At 48.5% G+C, this 19,414-nt stretch overlaps 1 protein-coding gene across 29 annotated transcripts in view; it reads left to right on the forward strand.

The window, feature by feature from the left end:
- Nucleotides 1–352: 352 nt before the first annotated feature.
- Nucleotides 353–19,414, forward strand: part of SORBS1 (sorbin and SH3 domain containing 1) — a 119,344-nt gene continuing 100,282 nt past the window's right edge. For 2 of the 29 annotated variants that reach the window (XM_036336511.1, XM_036336508.1), the window contains exons 1-5: nt 368–545; nt 8,648–8,702; nt 11,479–11,547; nt 13,786–13,881; nt 15,304–15,432. In XM_036336511.1, coding sequence (XP_036192404.1) covers nt 543–545; nt 8,648–8,702; nt 11,479–11,547; nt 13,786–13,881; nt 15,304–15,432 — 352 coding nt within the window. In that variant the 5' untranslated portion in view covers nt 368–542. Of the gene's footprint in view, nt 546–8,647; nt 8,703–11,478; nt 11,548–13,785; nt 13,882–15,303; nt 15,433–19,414 lie in introns of all 29 variants that reach the window. The other 27 variants (XM_036336521.1, XM_036336534.1, XM_036336517.1 and 24 more) reach the window with 21 other exon arrangements.

Below are 19,414 nucleotides of genomic sequence, written 5' to 3' on the forward strand. Positions count from 1 at the left end.
TGGAAAATATGAATGAAATAAAGTTACCAGTAATTCCATGTCACCGTCTTATTACTAGGATTTGGGCATATTTCCTTTCAAATATATGCATATGTGTTGTTTCTTACATAATTATAATCACAAATGTCATACAGACCTACACCCTGCTTTATTCCCCTAATCTTATGATAAGAAGTCTTTTCCCTTGTTGCATGGTCCATATAGCCATTATTTTCAGAACTATTCAACAGTCCACACAGGCTTGAGGGGTGGCCATGTAATTGGTCTAGTTCGCTGTCACTCAATACTAGTGTTACTAGGTTTTCATGATTATTAATATAGCTGTGGCAATCTTCTCTGACTGTGTAGCGTTATTGTCATGCGGTTCTTTTTCAGGCTCGATGCCCCTAATGCAGAAAGGGTCAGAGGAGCACAGCTCCTGATGCCGTGTACTGCAAACAGTTCCAGTGGCACTGCTGTAAGGAACAGGCCATCGTCTCTGCATTTGTCCACATTGAGTATCACTGTTTTTAAATTTGTGGACTAGTTTAAGAAGTGGAAAAATGGTTAGTCATTATTTGAATCTTTTTTGGTTTTAATTAATCAGGTTAAGTGAACATTTTCTCATAGATCTGTTTGTTGCTTGCATTTTTTTCTTCTGGGAATGATTTCTTCATGCCTTTTAAATTTTTTTCTTGGTAATAAGTATGAATGCACTGTAAAATAAGAATATTAAACCTCTGTTAATATATAAATAATAAATGATTACAGGCGATCTCCTAAATTGTCTGAAGTGCAAATAATACTGCATTCATAAGACTTGAAGCTATTTTGGGCTGTATTTTGGTTGTTGGCAACTTTCTTTTAAATATATATAGAGAGGAAGGGAGAGATAGAAACATCAATGATGAGAGAGAATCATTGATCAGTTGCCTTCCACACACTCATGGGGATCGAGCCTGCCACCCAGGCATGTGCCCTGACCAGGAATCGAACCATGACCTCCTGGTTCATAGGCTGACACTCAACCACTGAGCCATACCAGCAGGGCATTGGCAATTTTCTTAGCAGAATCAACTTCGTATGCTGTTTTAAAGGCTCCATTTAGGTATAAAAGGTAAAAAAATACTTGTAAATTTATTGGTAGTTAACTTTCTAGCCCAGCCAGTGGTCACCAGCCTTTTGGACCTGAATCCTGTGATTATAAATAGGTCTTATTAAAATGAGTTTCTATCACCGTGAATTTTAATGGAGATTTAAAAACAAAACTAAATCAAAATAAAAACCTTTACTATTGTGGGGCAAATGGATCTGGCTACTGGGATTGGCCTTAAAGTTTGCGAAGGTTCGAGAAAGGGCATAAGTGGAAGTAAAAAGGAGATCAAAGACTCAGAAATGGGAAATCTTGTCATTGTTCAGTAGGAATGACAAATGTGGAATACTTGGAGTTTAGAGCTTATTGAGTGTATGGGGGAAATGAGATGGGAAAGTAATTGGAACCTCGCCTTACAGGGTTTTGTGGTACATTACAAAGTTTGGACTTGATGTTTTAGACTAGTATTTCCCAAAGTGTGACATTTGAGGTGATTTTAGAAGGTATGTCATTGAACATTTAAAAATGTTAGGGTTTATTCATTCCTTGATTCTATTTCCCATGCAGAATTCATTCCTTTTCTTTCTGTGCTCCTGTAACTCGTAGGTCAGATTGCTAGCAGAAGGGATACCCACCGTGTTATGTTTCAATAGGATATGTCTGCCTCCCTATAACTGTGATAGCCTTAGAGTCAACAGCTGTGTCTGATTCATGTTGATGTCCTCTAGGCCAGCGGTTCTCAACCTGTGGGTCGTGACCCCTTTGGTGGTCGAACGACCCTTTCACAGGGGTCGCCTAAGACCATCCTGCATATCAGATATTTACATTACGATTCATAACAGTAGCAACATTACAGTTATGAAGTAGCAACGAAAATAATGTTATGGTTGGGTCACAACATGAGGAACTGTATTTAAAGGGCCAGAAGGTTGAGAACCACTGGTCTAGGCCAAACACTGTCCTAGATGCATAGTAGCTGCTAAAGAAATGCTGTTTGGCCTGGCTGGTGTGGCTCACAGCCCAGCCGGTGGGGCTCAGCAGTTGAGCATCAACCCAGAAACCAAGAGATTGCTGGTTTGATTCCCAGTCAGGCCACATCCCTGGGTTGTGGGCTCAATCCCCAGTAGGGGGCGTGCAGGAGGCAGCTGATCAATGATATTCCTCTCTCATCAGTGTTTCCATCTCTCTATCCTTCTCCCTTCCTCTTTCTCTAACAAATCAATAAGAACATTTTTTTAAAAGAAATGCTATTTGAATGGTATCATTGGATCTGTGATTTGGATACATTATTTTTCCCTAGGAGTTTCACCACCTTTTTTCCTTTTGCCCTGTACTGCCCAGCCAACCCCTCTGAGCTCATAGGGGTCCAGTAGATGTTTCTTCCCCCATTGAAATCTGACCCAGGACCTCTTTCGCTGCTGAAGGCAGAATGTGGGAGTACTGGACTCTAAGGGTGATTCTGAGCCTTTTTAGGCTATTGTAATGATCTAGGAATGAGGTGATGGAATAGAATGGTGAACATGCGGATGGAAAAGCAGAGGTGGCTGGGATGAGTCATGAAGATGGAAGAGATGACAAGACTAGGCAACTTACCCACTTTGGATGGAGGGGGTGGCAGAGGAAAGAGAAGAAATTAGTGCACTCAGACACATGTGAGGGACAGATATTCTCTCCACCAATATTAGTTGGGTGCTGACCCTGTGCTGGATGCATTACTAGATGTTAGGATAGAGGTAAGCAACACACTGTCCTGCCTGCAGGTGCTGACTGTCTGGTAGGTTTTGTGTATGAGGCCTGATTGGAGCAGCAGACTGGGAGGGGAAGGTGGGGAGAGGTGGGTGATGGCCTTGGCCGGTCCTAGTAGTTTATCATCAGAACTTTGCATTGTTTGGTGAGTTATGGGGCATTATCAAAAAGGGAACATGACACTGTCCAGTCCATCAGCTGTGGAGGGCTGATTCTCATTTGGAATTCAGTGGCCTGAGGAAGTTAGAGGAAAGATAGGAAAGTGGGCTTAATAGGAGGAGTATAAAGCAAGACAAAGGGAAACTTTTTCTGAATCTGTTTTTGCACCTGAATAACAAGGGGAAGATTATTTTTCTGGTTTACAAACTTTTTTTGTAGCCACAGAACCCATTTATCCAAGGAAAACTCAGGAAGTATAAATGAACGAAATCGGTAAAAGGACAGCTGCCCTGGTTGAAGTGAAAGGTGGGGAGTGGGTGGGCGGGCGCCTGAGCTGTGGCCTGAGGAGGCCCATGGAAACCTCCTGAAATCATTGGAAAACCATGAAAATGGGCTATGTAACCTGCATGGATCCTCTGGTTCTAATATTCCAGATGAAATCCTCAGGAAGCAAGAATGTCCTTGGAAAGGAATGACGACCACCAACTCAGGGCCCTCTAGCTCTTAAACGCCTAGAACAGCGGTTCTCAACCTGTGGGTCGCGACCCCTTTGGAGGTCGAACGACCCTTTCACAGGGGTCGCCTAAGACCATTGGAAAACACATATATAATTACATATTGTTTTGTGATTAATCACTATGCTTTAATTATGTTCAATTTGTAACAATGAAAACACATCCTGCATATCAGATATTTACATTACGATTCATAACAGTAGCAACATTACAGTTATGAAGTAGCAACGAAAATAATTTTATGGTTGGGGGTCACCACAACATGAGGAACTGTATGAAAGGGTCGCGGCATGAGGAAGGTTGAGAACCACTGTGCTAGAAGAACCACAGAGGCCCCTTTCTAGAGGAAGGATACTCATGGCCCAAGGTAAACCGGTCCGCAGTGACACTTAGAAATCAGGACCAGAGAGCGTTTGTGGGAGGAGGAAGGAGTTAACTGTCCTCAGTTCGGTGGAAAGGTCAGCGAGGCCCTGATCAGTGCGGAATTCATTGGGCTTGGCCGTGTGTGCACTGGAAACCTTTCTGAAGGCCATTTCAGATAATTGGTTAGAACGGAAACTGTGCTGGAGGGACTCCAGGAGGAAATGGGAGGACGTGGGGGGTGGCCTTTCTGGTGTGTTTGCCTATTGCTCCCTCTCCAGAAGCATCGATCTTTTCACAGAAAGATCGTGTTTGTTGTGTTCTGAGCCCCCAACTGTGCTATGGGATTCCAGACTGAAGTTAATGTCAGGGTCGAGTTTATCCTAACTTCCTCCCCACGCAAGGAAGTGTTAATAACACAGTGTTTTATCCTTTCTGGCTTTCCGAGGAGCCTCTGCACCCTCTCCAATTACGTAGAGAGTGCATTTGGAGAGAAATTACGTTAATAGTGATTGAGAAGAGGATGAGGTATTGAAAAACTGAAGAAGCGTGGCTTTGCTGGTGGACCAGCAGAGTTTAAAGCAGCAAGGCTCTGTGAGCTGTCCCTATGCTTTTCAAGCCTTTGGAAGTAGCAACAACTATATCAAGTCCCAGATTATATTTCAAAGCTAGAGTTTAACCAGAGTTCGGTCAGGGAGCCAGCTTCCTTTTAAGCAGCTGCAGTGCAGTTAAGGAGGCTCTGGTTATCTTGAAGATAAGACTCCAAAGTAGGTTCTGAAGGCTAAACAGAGACAAGGGCAAAGTTCATGATTGAGCACCCACTGTATCCTTGCTCCTGAGGATGACATCGGGTCTCCATTCCTGTAACTTACAGTCCTGTGTTTGTGTGTGTGTGTGTGTGGGGGGGGGGGGGTGGAGGCAAAATACCACAGTGCATAGGAGAAGCTGGAGCATGCTGTGTGGAGAGGTCAACCAAAGGCTCATTGTCTTTCAAACGTTTGCTGGACCTTGAACTCACTCTTACAGGCAAACTCAATTCCTCCCTAGTGACATATCCCTGAACCACCCATATAAGGACCTTCTTTCCTTCCCCAACAAAAACCCATATTTAGTTATTGGATCCTATTTCAGCTGGAAGCAGGAGTATATGGTAACTTTTGCTTTTCAGTAATTATTCACTCTGTGTCATCTCAGAATTATAGGGTCGTGGAGTGAGGGAGGGACCATACAGAACTGTTAATTATCCAGACGCATTCTTAACAAGTCTGGCTACTTCACATCTTGTTCTTCTGGTGGAATGCTTGTGTGGATGCTGCGATGCTTTGACCAAGTATGGTAGGTCCCATGGCCCAAGGAGTGGAATGGTGGCTGGACCCTCACTGGCCCCACTCAAGCTGTGATACTGTGTAGGTTCCCGCAACCCATTGGGGGAATAGCTGCCTGGTTTTGTCACTAGTTGGCACTGGTCATCTTTTTGGCTTTTACCCCTTGGAGGGGACACATGGGAGAAATTCCAAAGAGGTGCCATCATGTTCACAACCAAATCAGCTCCCTACAGCTTAGTTTTAAAACAAATATTAAATGTCACAGGTTTTTTATGTAAAATAAACTCTCACATTCTACATATAATTGTAATAGCCTGTACTATCTATAATAATAAAAGCACACTATGCTAATTAGACCAGATATCCTTCTGGACGAAGCCGGGGCTGCGAGGGCCGAGCCCCTTGCATGAATTTTGTGTATCAAGCCTCTAGTGTCTAAATAAACAGCCAGGGCTGGATTATGACTTTCAAAAAGCTCTTGGCGTTCTTCTGGTCAGGCTCAGTTTGTGCAGCTTCCGGATGCATCTTCACTGACAAAACCATTTGCTGAGCCACGTGGGATTCGAGTCTGGCTGGTCTTACTGCAGAGGGATGAAGGTTCTCCTCTCCCAGTGAAGCCTTAGGGGTGCCCTCCTCCTCCTCATCTTTCTTGGTCAAGGTTTTTGGTTTGCAAACAACCAGAAACCACCTCTGGTCAACTCCCACTGAAAAGGGATTTATTGGCAAGATCTCAGGTAGTTCTGAGTTTATGGGAGGCTGGGGAATGGCACTCAGAACAGGGCAGGAATTCAAGGAGGCTGAGTTAGCTGGAATGAGAGCCAACCTCGGGCTCTGGAATAGTCTGGATAGGGTGTCACTGCTGTTGCCACCCCCGGCGAGGACTGGGCCCTGGGCGCCATCCTTGGCACAGCTGCCACTGCCATTCTTGCTACAGTTTTTATTTTAAATGGCCCACTGCGTCTTTTGTGTCACCTGCTGCAGATTCAATCAATCACCGAGTGACAACAGCAGAACCTACTTCCCCCAAGTCTTTGTGTGCAGAGTGGTACTCACCTATGCATCGTCATTGACACCTACTGTCATACTAGTTCTTAAAATAACAAAATAGTGTCCTACCTACCAGCCTGGGCCCATTCTCTTCCAGCTTCTTACAATCCAGCCATTGCATGGTTAGCTCCTGGCACAGGGAGGGGCGTCCCAGAGCCTGCCTTAGCTGTGGTGGTGGACGTTGTGGCAAAGTGATAGATAGTATTTTGGATATTAGCCCTGACCATGTGTACTTAAGATCAGTCTGTAAGTAAGAGGGGCTGACGCTCAGAAATCACCAGAATCTATATTAAATATAAAACACGCAAAGAGCTACCCACATATGACAGTGATCACTCATCGTGTGTGAGACGAGGCATCCTTTGTGTTTGGTTCATAGAATGTTTCCATTCATCTCCTCTCCTGCCTAAGAATGCTGTTGTGCTATGTACTTATTTACAAAATTAAGATGAATTAAACTAAATAATATGGAGGGAATTGGTAAATGAATTATGGCATGTTAATACTATGAAATATTATATAGCCACTAAAATGATGGACTTAATGACTGTAGAAGTTCAGGAAATGTTCATGAAATATTTAATTTAAAAGTTAGAACACAAAACTGCCCAGACATATGGTTACAACTATGTAAGCACTATTTATACAAATAAATGAAGGTAGGAAGGACTGTAAAGGAATAAAAGTTCTTTTCTGTTAAGATAGCTCTGTGGTTGAATAATACCATTTCTTAACTAATGCTTTAAAAACTAAATAAATAAAACCTTAACATAAAAAGTTGATTACCAAAATAAAGTTTTACATGAAAATGTTTGGATGCTATCACCACAGCCCTTTTGGTCCTGGGAAGCAAATTGATGTATTATCAACCAGGGTTGGAAACCACTGGGGCGTTCAGAACACAGGTTATGCTCCTTGACTGAGAGAACAGATGTTTCCACCGCTTAGAGAATGATCTAAGGGGGCTGTTGAAGGTCATGGGTCGTCTCAGGTGTATTGACAGTGACGGAGGCAAAGTTCGTGTTGATTTGGGCTGCACAGGACTTGGAGTGATTTGCTTGTTGCCTTGAGCATTCTACTCGGTCAATTCCAAGGACAGCAAGGCAGCCACCTAGAAAGGAAACAGGTGCCCATGTTAGAAAGAAAACTAAAGCATGTCTCCTTGTGCAGAGCCTCAGACCATACCTTGACCTTCTTACTACAGAATGATCACAATAAAAATTCCAGCAGGTTTTTGTTTTTGTTTTTGGTAAAAGTTGAAAGATAATTTTACACTTTATATGAAAATGCAAAAGACCTAGAAAAGCCAAAACGATTTTGAAAAAGAACGAAGTTAGAAGACTCATGCTACCTGATTTCAACACTCACTATAAAGCTATAGTAATCAAGGCAGTGAGTTATTGCATAAAGACAGATCAGTGGGACAGAATGAAATCCAGAAATAGGCCCACATATATGTGGCCAAATGCTAAATTGTGTTATGCAGAGCAAGAAAAGCTATATAGAAGATTACATGCACTATGATACCATTTACATGAAGTTCTAGGAAAGAAGAAACTAGTGACATTACTGGTGATGAGACCATACTAACTGAGAGGGTTATTCATTTGAGTGTCAGTGGTGAGTGCAGTGCCCAAGAGCCTGGGCTTTCAAGTCAGGCTGTCTGGGTTCCAGTAGCAACTCTTTGTTCACCTCTCTGTGCTTCGGTTTCCTCATCTGTATGAACCAACACAGTGTTAGTGCTTGCCTTGTAGGGTCACTGTGAGGATCAAGTGAATTAACATAATTAAAGCATCTTGAACATTTCCCTGTGCCTTTTAAGCCGTATTTATTGCTGCTGCTTTTGTTGTTGTTATTATTAACCTCCAATAATATTGTGATTTCACCTTTCTCCTAAAACTTGTTTTTTTCCGAACTTCACCCTCTCCATGACCCATGTGCACTCATGTAACTCTAGGGTTTTATTTGAATACTAGAGGCCCGGTGCACGGCATGAATGTTGCTGTGAGCCCTGCTTCTGGCTCAGTGGCCCTCCCCCTGTGGGAGTGCCCTGACCACCAGGGGGCAGCTCCTGCATTGAGCATCTGCCCCCTGGTGGTCAATGTGCATCATAGTGACCGGTCGATCCACCGTTTGGTCGATTTGCATGTCAGGGTTTTATTATATAGGATTAGAGCTGGAAGAGACCTTGCATAGTATTGAAATCAAGTACAGGCAACAAAACTGTGGCCAAGGTGGTTGAGTGATGTGCCCGCGGTCATGTTAGTACGTAGCAGACCAGAAGCTTGGCCACGTTGACTCCTGGTTCAGCTCTGTTTTATCAAGGATGTATGTGTTGTTTTTTCCTTTTCAATGTGAGCCACAGGGACTTATCTTGAACCTGCCATTCATTGGTTTCATTGTGTGGTTTTGTTTTTCTGCAGAGCAGTGCCGAGCCCCAGTTGCAAAAGACTTGTCCTGTCACCACCATGAGCTCTGGTAAGTCATTTAAAACCCTTTTCTTCTCGACAAATCTACAAAACTGGGCAGTTTACCCAGATTTCTTACTTACTCTGAAGGTTCCAACTACATTTCATTTTTTATTTTTGAGACCTGGGTAAGTGCCAGAGCTTTGTCATAAATCGTCATCATCACTATCATCACATGCATTGTTGAGGATTTATTCTCTACCACGTGACAGGAACTATGCTATACACTTTACATGCATGTGTCCTCATCTTTGTAATAGCTTCCTTTCTTTCTATTTTTAACAACTTTATGGAGGTATAATTGGCATACAGTAAACTGTGGATCTATTAAGTATACAATTTGATAAATTTTGACATGTATACACCTCAGTGGCATTTCTTAATCCCAGTGAATGCAGCAAAAAGAAACCAATGGACTATAATTGCCCCTGGGTGCAAGCTAATCTAACACTTCCTTCATCCAGGCTGACAGAGTGGTGTGCTCACCTTTTGCTGTGCCTGTGGTAGTAAAAATCAAGACCTACACAAATGACCAGTTTTGAGTACATTAAATTTAGAGCTGGGGTGGAAAGCATGGGCTAGGGAAGACGGGGAATGGAACAAGCCCCTGCTCATTGTGCAGCCAAGAGTTTGAGGCAGAGAAGTTTCCATCTGGAGATTAAGACCTGTCTGCCTCAGCCACTGAGCCTGCTTCGACCACTGGGCTCGCCTCGGTCACTGAGCCCGCCTCGGCCACTGAGCCCGCCTCGGCCACTGAGCCCGCCTCGGCCACTGGGCCCGCCTCGGCCACTGAGCCCGCCTCAGCCACTGAGCCTGCTTCGACCACTGGGCTCGTCTTAGCCACTGAACCCGCCTCGGCCACTGAGCCCGCCTCGGCCACTGAGCCCACCTCGGCCACTGGGCCCGCCTCGGCCACTGAGCCCGCCTCGGCCACTGAGCCCGCCTCGGCCACTGAGCCCACCTCGGCCACTGAGCCCACCTCGGCCACTGGGCCCGCCTCGGCCACTGAGCCCGCCTCGGCCACTGAGCCCGCCTCGGCCACTGAGCCCACCTCGACCACTGGGCTCGTCTTAGCCACTGAACCCGCCTCGGCCACTGAGCCCACCTCGGCCACTGGGCCCGCCTCGGCCACTGAGCCCGCCTCGGCCACTGAGCCCACCTCGGCCACTGAGCCCACCTCGACCACTGGGCTCGTCTTAGCCACTGAACCCGCCTCGGCCACTGAGCCCTCGGCCACTGGGCCCGCCTCGGCCACTGGGCTCGTCTTAATCCCTGGGCCCGCCTCGGCCACTGAGCCCACCTCGGCCACTGAGCCCACCTCGACCACTGGGCTCGTCTTAGCCACTGAACCCGCCTCGGCCACTGAGCCCACCTCGGCCACTGGGCCCGCCTCGGCCACTGAGCCCACCTCGGCCACTGGGCCCGCCTCGGCCACTGAGCCCACCTCGGCCACTGGGCCCGCCTCGGCCACTGGGCTCGTCTTAATCACTGGGCCCGCCTCGGCCACTGGGCCCGCCTCGGCCGCTGGGCCCGCCTCGGCCACTGGGCCCGCCTCGGCCGCTGGGCCCGCCTCGGCCACTGGGCCTGCCTGGAGCCTCCCGTGACCTGTAGGCTGTGGGGGTGAGGGGGATGACCAAAGGGCTAGCTTATTCAAGGGTGTCCCAATCCTGAGTTATTTCCAGCATGTTCCAGAAATCTCAGAGGATGAGAAACACGTCTTTCCACATATTTACATACAGTGCCTTTTTAGCCAGGTCCTAAACTGGGCGGACAGTGTGTGCTTAGGACTGAGGAGGGCTCTGGGTGGGATAGCTCAGGGCCACAGCTTGGCTTCCTCAGGTACCACGGTGTGACCTTGGGCCTGTGGTGGACCCTTCTCTGCATTCTCCTCCGTAAAACAGACATCCTAGAAGCACCAACCCATTGGGATTGTGTGAGGATTAAGTGAGGCCTTGCTCCCTAAGTACTGAGTACCTGGTGCCAGGCTCGGCTGGTCTTCCGTCCATGGGTTCCCAGCTCCGATGTCCTCCTTGGGAGGGGAGGGACTGGCCTATGCCTTCGGTGCTCTTGTTATGCATAAGATGCTGCACACCTTTTCCCTCCAAGGGGCTCGGGTACTGCCAGCAGCTCCTGCTTTGTAACGCTTTTTCGTTTTTGTTATCATTTTTTTAAACTTTGGCTCTGCAGCCTAAAGAGTTTTTGTTCTTCTAATGTCAAAATTAGCCCAAACTGGCATTGCTACCTACTCCTGGCAAAATAAGGGCAGAGGAAGTAGGAAGGGAGGGCCGGGCCGGAGGGCGAGGGTGTGGAAGTGCCTGTGTGAGGTCTCCCTACTTCTCCCTCTCGGGTGGTGCTAGAAGGAGGCTTTCACAGCCAGAGTCCAAAAAGTCTGGACCCTCTGACCTGATAACTCCACTCTTGGGAATTTCCGTCTTAATTCCAAGAAATCAAAAACACCATCCACATAAAGGTGGGGTCTCTCTAGGTTCATGCTGTGTATTTACATGGGGGAATAATATGCCGCTATTAAAAATGATCATTAGGAAGAAAGCAGTTCTGTGGGAAACACTTGTTTTAACCTCTGGTGGACAGAGCAGCATGAAAACAGCTTTTGCCTTCTCTCCTGGTCCAGACAACACGCAGTTCTCCGAATTCTCCCATGACACCCAAGGGGGCCCATCTCCAGGCCTGAGCAGCCCCCACGTCCCCAGCACCTCCCACCGGGTGGGACTCAACAAATGTTGGGGAGACCTCATCCCTATCCTCATGCTTCTTTCTTTCTCCAGAATGTGACGTTGGCGCTTCTAAAGCCGTGGTGAACGGGTTGGCACCAAGCAGCAATGGGCAGGACAAAGGTAAGGCTTTTAAAGGGAAGCCTGGCTTGGTACTGGGAAGCGTTTCTAGAAGGAGCAGGGTGTCGGGGCGGGACCACCTGCCCAGTGGGAATAGTCATGGTCCAATCAGGCCCTTTGCTGGAGACCTGTTTCCCACACTGAGTTTCTGAAACCGTGAGCATGATCTTGTATCTCAGGAGTCTGAGGCTGCTGCTTCCCACTGTGAGGTGACTTATTAAAAACTGTCTCCTGCTCACAGGGTGTTTCAAATAACAGATCAAATATACAGACCGAGGTGTACCTCCTGCCTGCTGCATATGGCATTTATCAGCCTGAAGTTTTCCTCACCGGCATTTCACCTTCATAGCCCTGACCCTGAGGCCGGAGCCTTAGTTGCTGAAATAAATGATTTCAGTGGCATTCATTTCGTGCACATCCTCTCATATTTTCAGTTTTTAAAAATTTTAGGATGAAAGATTTAAGTGCGAAATGAGTGATGGATAAGATGACCTTTGAGGTCCCATTTGCCCTGTCATCTCTCATCCCGAATGTCTCGATGTGGCTGCCCAGGTAGCAGGCAGCGGGGCTTCCCATGGTTCTTCTACAGCCAGGGGTGAGTTGGAGTGATAAGGTACAGACATCTCAGGAGGTCCTTTGTCCTCATGGGTGTGTCTAGAAAACACAGGCATTGCATGATCTGCAGTATTTATTCCTCTTCAGATTCTGGGTGCCAGTGGTTCTCTCCATGCTCACCCCACTAAATTTTAGGATATCAGAGAGGGAGGGCAGAAATCCTATCATTGGGCATTTAAGTAACTTCAGAGTTTGATGTGTTTGGCTTTTGTAATTTTAGGCTGGTTTAGCCAAGTATTCCTTTTTCGACAAGGCCAAGTGCAAAGTCAGAAGGAAGAGCCGGAGAGGGAAGTCATTGAGAGCGGAGGGGTGGGGAGTGGGATGGTGGTTTGGGGTGCTTTCTCTGGCAAGAGGTGTCCTGCTGCCAGCCTGTTCTTGCCTCCCTGCTGGCCGCCCTCCTGTACTCAGGGTGTGGGGCCGTGTTCTCGGGGTCCTGGACAATCAGGCGGAGTTGCATCAGGGGATGTTGAAGGGCGGTGCCTGTGGAGTGGCTCCCGGGGAGGGTTTAGTCCTCCAGTGAGGAGCATGGAGAGGATGGGCTCTGATGCTTAACAAGCCTGTGGTGCCAGCAACACCGTCCCTGTGAATTCGCTTAAGGAAGAGGCTCCAGGGGAGCGGGGGGAGGGTGGCAGATGGAGGTGGTTTCCGCTCCCTCTTCAGTAAAAATCACCTTTGGTTGGGAAGAGGAGGCAGATGCAACCATAGGTCATCCTGGTGGCCCGAGGAGGTCCCTGAACCCAGTGCCGGGACAGTGAACTCTAGCCTCAGCCTCTTTCCTTCACTGAGTGACTCTGAGCGGCTCCCTGAGCCTCTGGCTTCTTCCTCTGAAAATGGTAACATAACAGAAGTCTCCCACCAGCCAGTCTCCCAGCTGGTCTTAGAGAGCAGTGAATAAATAGGATTGCTGCGAAAGCATGTTTGTACCTTCACACGTGCTGCACCCCACGAGTTATCCCGGTCTTAAAGCTCAGCCGGGTGTCAGATCCCGGGCTGCGCACTTAGGTGCTGCCCTGAGTCTTGAATATGCACTTGGACACTTGGCCACCTCTTGCCCGAGAAAGGGTGGGTTGAAGCAAGACCATCTGCTGCCTGACAGATGGGGGTTCTGGTTTGCTTGGGGACAGAGGGCTATACTTGTCAGAGGAGGCACAGGACCCCAGAAGGTACAATTCTATGGAAGCAGTTGTGATGGCTGAAGGAACCAGGCAACTCACTGACTGGTCCCTTTCCTTCCTCCACTCACCTGGGGCCGGAGCGCACCCACCCACAACCCAGCACAGACACCCCAGCATTCTTTCAGGGGCCCCTTGGACCCTGATTCTCTCCCCTTCCTCTATTTGCCAGGCCATCTGCATCTCTAAATCTTGGCAAGTTCCTGGTGTGGCAGGAGGTACAGAGACACTGACCAACTGCACGCGGGCACCGGTAGGAGGGAGGGTTCTGCCGTCTTGGCACAGAACTCTAAAGAGAGAAAGCAGGTTATTTCAAATCACTGCATCTACTGCTCTTTCTAGTGTTCTTTTCATGTGGGCGACTTCCTCCTATTGTCCCTGCCGAGTTCCTCAACTGCCTGAGTGTTTCCCAATGTCCTTCCTGGAGGCACCATTTACCCTTTTGTGTTTGCAGCAACCACCGACCCCTCACGCGCACGCTCTATTTCTGCTGTTAAAATAATTCCTGTGAAGACAGTGAAAAGCTCTCCAGGCCTAGTACTCCCTCCAGGTACCTCTCCTTGGGTTGGTTTCTTCTTTTAATTGCTAGCAGATCATGCATGGTGTTTCTTCTTTCCTTCTAACAAAGACTGGAGGCTTAATCCTTGCATGCTTAGGAGCCATTCCCTCTCACTGCCTCGGTTGGTTTCCTTTCTTCGTGTGTGTGTGTGTGTGTGTACGTGTGTGTCTGTGTGTACGTGTGTGTGTGTGTGTGTCTGTGAGCCAGCCAGTCCAGAGACAAACTGACAGCTGCCTTGTGCCCCGTCCCCTCTTTAGGAGAAGGGTCACCCAGAGGCTAAGCATTTACTCTGTGCAGGTCTGAGGTACATGGACTTCTTAGCCTCTCCCTAGGGGTTTCCAGCTCCCGGTACTTTATTTAGAACTCCAGTCTCCCGGAGAATTCATGTGGCCGCACAGGGACCCTCTGAATTGGGCTGAATTTGGAAAAGAGGCTTCGCTTCTCTCCGCCTGGCACAGGCCTGGGAATGAGGTGGATGTCTGAGCCCCCATCCTGTCCACTGCCCACCTTAAACTTGACCTCATAATCCCAGGCTTGACGATTTTAGGTCAGCGATCCCAGCTGTGCTGTGGAATTCAGTTCAGCTCGGCCGCACAGAAAGAAGCTGAGCACGTGCGCCAGCCAGGGCTGTGCTCTGCGTTGGCGGCGCCTCCCGGGCCGACTCTCGGAGGGTGAGCAGCCAGCTCTTTTGAAGCCTGTTTTGAAACCCTTCTCAGTGCGATTCTGAAAGATGACCCGGGCCTGTTATTAGGCCATTGTCACCTGTGGAGAGGTCGGGACCCGGTGACGGCTCGGCTGGGTGCCGCGCACACTGTTCAGGGAAGGCTTTAGCATTCCTGGTCCTTTCCTTTGGTGTGAATTTTCTTCATTAAGTTGGAATGCGAGGCTCTCTCACCCCTGGTCTTTCTGCCCAGGCAGCAGATCCTGTCTCATCTTTTCAGGGTCCTGACTTGCTGATGCAGGTTTTCTTTTCCTTTTCCCACCAGAGAAGTGATTCTCTGCAGAAAACCACTGAATTCCTGATGTGCCTAGAGCTTTTCTAAGACGGATGGTCTGGAAACTTGAGAAATCTTTCATAAACTCTGTGCCTTACTAATTGGTCAGACATCTCACCAACCTACACTTCATTTAATAAAAGAAATAAACCCGCTTTCATTTTGAAAGTCTTCAGCTGATATTGTAACTCATACATATACTCCATTTCCCCCTAACCTCATGATGGGTGGTAAACCTCTGAAAATGGGGTTCATTCCTCTCTACTACCCACAAATTAATTTTCATTGACCATATAAGATTGTGCGGCTGTGCCCAGGTTCATCTCATCTCCCAGCTGTAACAAGTTGCTTGCTGACTGTTGCTTAATCCTCGAGGAGCTTTGCATTCAGTCCTCCCTTTTGGATCTTTCCTTTTCAGACATGGATCCTACAAAAGTCTGCACTGGGAAGGGAGCCGTGACTCTCCGGGCCTCATCCTCCTACAGGGACACCCCAAGCAGTAGCCCTGTGAGCCCTCAGGAAAGCCCACAATACGAAAGCAAACCAGGTGAGCCACCTCTGCGACTGGGGGCAGGTATTCAAGTCACGTGGGAAGGGCACAGATTCATCAGCTGCTTCCTGATTCTCCCAGGGGCCCCTGGGTCACTCAGCTTTTTGTCCCATCTGCGATACATGGTGATCAATGCCCTGAACTGACAGGGCCCTCTTGCTTCTGGCAGAGGCACAGCAGCAATCACCACTTTATTTTAGCTTTTGACTGGACAGGTGGGCAGACACCCTATCTCAGAGCTGGGGTCTCTGCTAACAGCACTGGTGAGGACGGAGAGGCTTGGAGGCCTGGGGGGGCAGTGGAGAGATGGGCTAGTGGTTAGGTGTCTCTGAGGGCTTGGCTGTGCCTGGCCAGGCAGGGCTGGGGCTGAGAGGAAGCCAGAGGGCACTGAGAAGTGCAGGCAGCTGACCGACCTGGCTCCCAGGAGAGCAGAGGTGGGGCAGGGGGCAGGCTTGGCAGGGGGTGACCTGGCAGCTCAGGGAGCAGGAGCAAAAGAGCAGGTCTCAGACCAGTGCAGACTAGGAGCTACAGAGACGAAGAAGCCCGTCTGAAGCCCAGCTCCCCACATGACTCGCCACTCGGGAAGCCTGGGTGTCTAGGTTTAGACCTGGGACTTCGGGAGCTGGTAGATTTGTGTTCAGGCCTTTCACCACCTGTTGGCTGTGTGAGCCCGGGGGATATAGTTAGTCTCTCACGGCTGGCAATCTCATCTGCACTGCCTCCCGCATCCTTGTGAGGGTGCAAGTGCGGGAGGTGTTTTGCACCACACCTGGTGGCATGGAATGGGCTGCATTTGTTGCAGCAGGAGAGTCAGACATGGGCCCCTCATCCACTACCTTGGTAGTGCTTTCCTACCTTGGATAAGTCACACCTTTGAACACATGTGAAACCTGAGGGACTTGGGCAAGATGGCTTACAAGCCATTCTCATTCTAAATGCTCGGAAACCTTGGGAAGACCTGATTATTTTGGCCGCTTTGGAGAGGGCTCTCTACAACCCAAGGGTCCTGGGAGTTGGGAAACGCTGATGTTGAGGTTCCACAGGCACCGTCAGGATCCGGCGGGACGGCCCTCTCCACTCTGTGGCAGTGGGCGGTCCTCACACTTGCGTTGCTTCAGAATCACCTGGATAAAAACACAGGTTCCTGGGCCCGCGTCAGAGCTTTAGAATTCCTGATTCCCCCCTGAAGGGCTGGGGTGCCGACCCAGGTTCTGCATTTCTGACGTTCCCAGGTCATGCTGATGCTGCTGTCCGAGGACCCCATTTAAGAGCTACTATAGGGGATGGGAGTTTCTTAAAGGAAGGAAATGAAGGGAGAAAAGGAATTGGGGTGATGATGACCCCCCCTTGGGTCCAGAGAGGAAAGGAAGGGGGGCATGAAAACTCTTTGGCACAGTGGGGAGCAGTGTGTGGTGATAGAAGGGAATTAGACAAGATGGGGGTGGTCAGTGCCCAGCATCCTGGGAACTGGCTTTCTTCCCATCCACCGGGAGCAGGTGCCAAGGCAGATGTCCGAGGGCGAGGCCAGGCTGGAGTGTGAGCTTCTTCTCCCTTGACTAAGGGAAAACGTGAGTGGCCTCCAGCACTAAAACTCAAAAGTAGCTCCTTGGCCCTCGATTCCTGAATTTACACCTGACTCTTGCCCCACTGCTGTTTGCCATTCTCGTCTCCAGGAAAGGTGGGGCCAGGAAGTGAAGGCAAAATAATTTCTTCCTAAAACAAGTCTAATCCAGTCTCTTCAGGCCTAATTGGGAAAATCCAGCTCCCAGGCTGGAGGACGTTAGGGCAAGAGTGAATCCCAAGTGATGGTTAAAGAGAAAAACCCTCCTCCCGCCCAATGGCCCAATAAAAAACGGGTCACCCCCTGGCCCTTTCTCCGGTGGTGAGTGAGAGGTGAAAGGAAGGAGGAGCCTTGCGCTCCCCCTGGTGGTTATAGTGTGGCACTATCAGAATGCAAATGCTACTCTTTTTTTTTTTTTTAATTGATTGACTTTAGAGAAAGAGGGGTAGGGGAGAGGGGGGAGCGAGAGAGAGATCGATTTGTTGTTTTGCTTATTTATGTATTCATTAGTTGATTCTTATACGTACTTGGCAGGGAATCAAACCCTCAACCTTGGCATATCAGGATGACACTTGAGCCAACTGAGCTACCCACCCAGGGCCACACTGTCAGTAGGCTTTCACTACAGGACTGTGCAGTTATTTGAGTCACTTTAGGAAACTCTCTCTAGTTCCCAAATAATTCTATGTCTTATAAATTTATAACAGCTAATTTGGGTTATAAAAGATCATGTTTTAAAATGCAAAAACTCTGAAGAATTAGGGGATAGCTATCAGTCATTCACACTTCACAGTAAATTAATCTTAGTAGATTATTTTCATCCTCATAAATTGAGATCACTGAATCCAAATTATTCATTCAGCCATTCACTTATCATCTCTGTGTCAGACACTAAGCGAGTCGCTGGGAATTGTGATGAGAAGGGGGGAGAAGGGAGGAAAAGGGAGAATAATTCTGGGTGCATTAGGTAAGGACAGAGGCAGTTTGTTGTAATAGGAGAGCCAGGTGTGGGCCCCTAATCCACTACCTGCTTTCTGACCGTGGTTAAGTCACACATTTTAAGCACATCTGAAGTATGAGGGACTGGGTGACATGGTTTCCAAGCCATTCTAGTCCCAAAATGCTCTGTGGCCTGACAAGTTTTGAAACTGACCTGATACAAACTGATTTCCATTCACTGGACAAATTCAAGATTGTGTACTAGAGCAGTTTGAGTGGGAAGGAATAAGTTTGCTTTAAGTAGGGGTGGCGCGGAGCCCCGTACTGGTTAAGAGCTGGAACGAGTGAATACTGGGGGTGAGGTTAAAAGGATGTGACTCTAGAGATAGGACCTTCAGGAGTGGGGATCTCGTCGCTGTACTCTGCTGCTCATTGACCAGCATCCTGGCTCCCTCGTCCTCCTCTCCTCCCTGCCTACTCCCTCCCTCTGGGCCTCCGGATGACAGCTTGTTGGCCCACACCAGTCTGAAGTCCTGTCCTGGGCCTGGGGGGCACTGGGCCGGGACCTGCCTCATGAAAACAGTCTTGAACAATATTTGCAGGAAGCCATGCCCAGCCTGGACTGGAAGCCCCACCAAGTGTGCGGTAATGAGTGGCTCTTGCCAAGGATTGGGCATGCTTTCTACTCCCCATGTCAGATAGCGTCCAGCTCCCTCCCTGATCACTAGGCCAGCATATGTCCCCCATCTGCTGTGTCTACCCCTCCCCCCACCTTGCTACCTGCCTTTGCCACCTTCTTCCATTCCTACAGGTCTCCAAGTTGCTGATCATTGGCCTAGACTGGAAGCTCCAGTCCCCCACACTGCCCAGCACCTCCATCTGATTTCTTTCCCTACATGGGCCTTTGACACCCACATTTCAGAGATACCCCCTATTTCCAGTCCTTGCTCCAACTCTCTCATGCTGGGCTTGTCCTTGAATCATAGAGCTCTCCGAGGTTCAGCTCTGCCTCTTACCGTCTTTGTGATATGGGCAAATCACTCAGCCTTAGAGAGCTTCAGTTTCTCATTTACAAAATAGGAATGATCGTAATAGAGTTGTTGGGATTCAATGAGCTCTTTCATATCAACACTTAACACAGTGCCAGGCATGTAACCATTCTAATTACTGCAGACAGGAGGCCCTTCAAAGAGGCTCAGTAATTTCAGTTAGAGGCCGTGAGGGCCTGGGCCTGGCGTGGTGGCAGCAGGAATGAAGAGCAGCGGCCAAGGGTGAGTGGATTCGGAAGAGTAAAAGGGCAGGGCTCAGTGCCGTGTGTGTAAGGAGCACGGAGGGGTAAAGCTCAGTGTGGACAGGAGAATAACCGGCACTCATGGAGGTGGTGGGTTTATGCAGGAAGGTGAAGGGCTGTTGAATTCCTTCGTTAGACATCTTGAATTTTTTTGGCAAGGAAAGAACTTCTAGGAGGAAATTTGGAGT

The sequence above is a fragment of the Myotis myotis genome, unplaced genomic scaffold, assembly GCF_014108235.1.
Source record: "Myotis myotis isolate mMyoMyo1 unplaced genomic scaffold, mMyoMyo1.p scaffold_m19_p_15, whole genome shotgun sequence".
NCBI lineage: Eukaryota > Metazoa > Chordata > Mammalia > Chiroptera > Vespertilionidae > Myotis > Myotis myotis.